We start from the raw sequence: 289 nt of genomic DNA on the forward strand, positions 1-289 counted from the left end.
ACTTGTGTTTCTTATCTCCCCCCTCCCCCCCCGCAGGATTGTTCCGGGGGAGCATCACGCCCATGGAGGGAGTGCTGGAAACGCCCCTCGAACGCCCACGCTCGCTGGCCACGCCCTCAGCCCTCAAGGCTTCCGTGGATAGAGGTAAGACCCGCCCACCGGCCCGGGTCAGCCTATGACGTCATGGCTTCGTTACGCTGCTGGTTTTCGTTAATGATTTTGAGTAAATTTTTTACATGTGATTCTTGGTTGCGTCTGTGTGTACACGAAGTATGCTTAGGTGCATGCG

The 289-nt window shown here is 56.4% G+C and overlaps 1 protein-coding gene across 1 annotated transcript in view; it reads left to right on the forward strand.

Annotated features, from left to right (window-relative positions):
• LOC119591906 (ankyrin repeat and sterile alpha motif domain-containing protein 1B-like) overlaps window positions 1-289 on the forward strand; it is a gene marked incomplete in the record, with an annotated part of 115,155 nt that overhangs the window by 101,075 nt on the left and 13,791 nt on the right. Inside the window, 1 exon segment of the mRNA XM_037940659.1 lies at window positions 37-144. Coding sequence (XP_037796587.1) covers window positions 37-144 — 108 coding nt within the window.

The sequence above is a fragment of the Penaeus monodon genome, chromosome 29 (assembly GCF_015228065.2).
Source record: "Penaeus monodon isolate SGIC_2016 chromosome 29, NSTDA_Pmon_1, whole genome shotgun sequence".
Lineage (NCBI taxonomy): Eukaryota > Metazoa > Arthropoda > Malacostraca > Decapoda > Penaeidae > Penaeus > Penaeus monodon.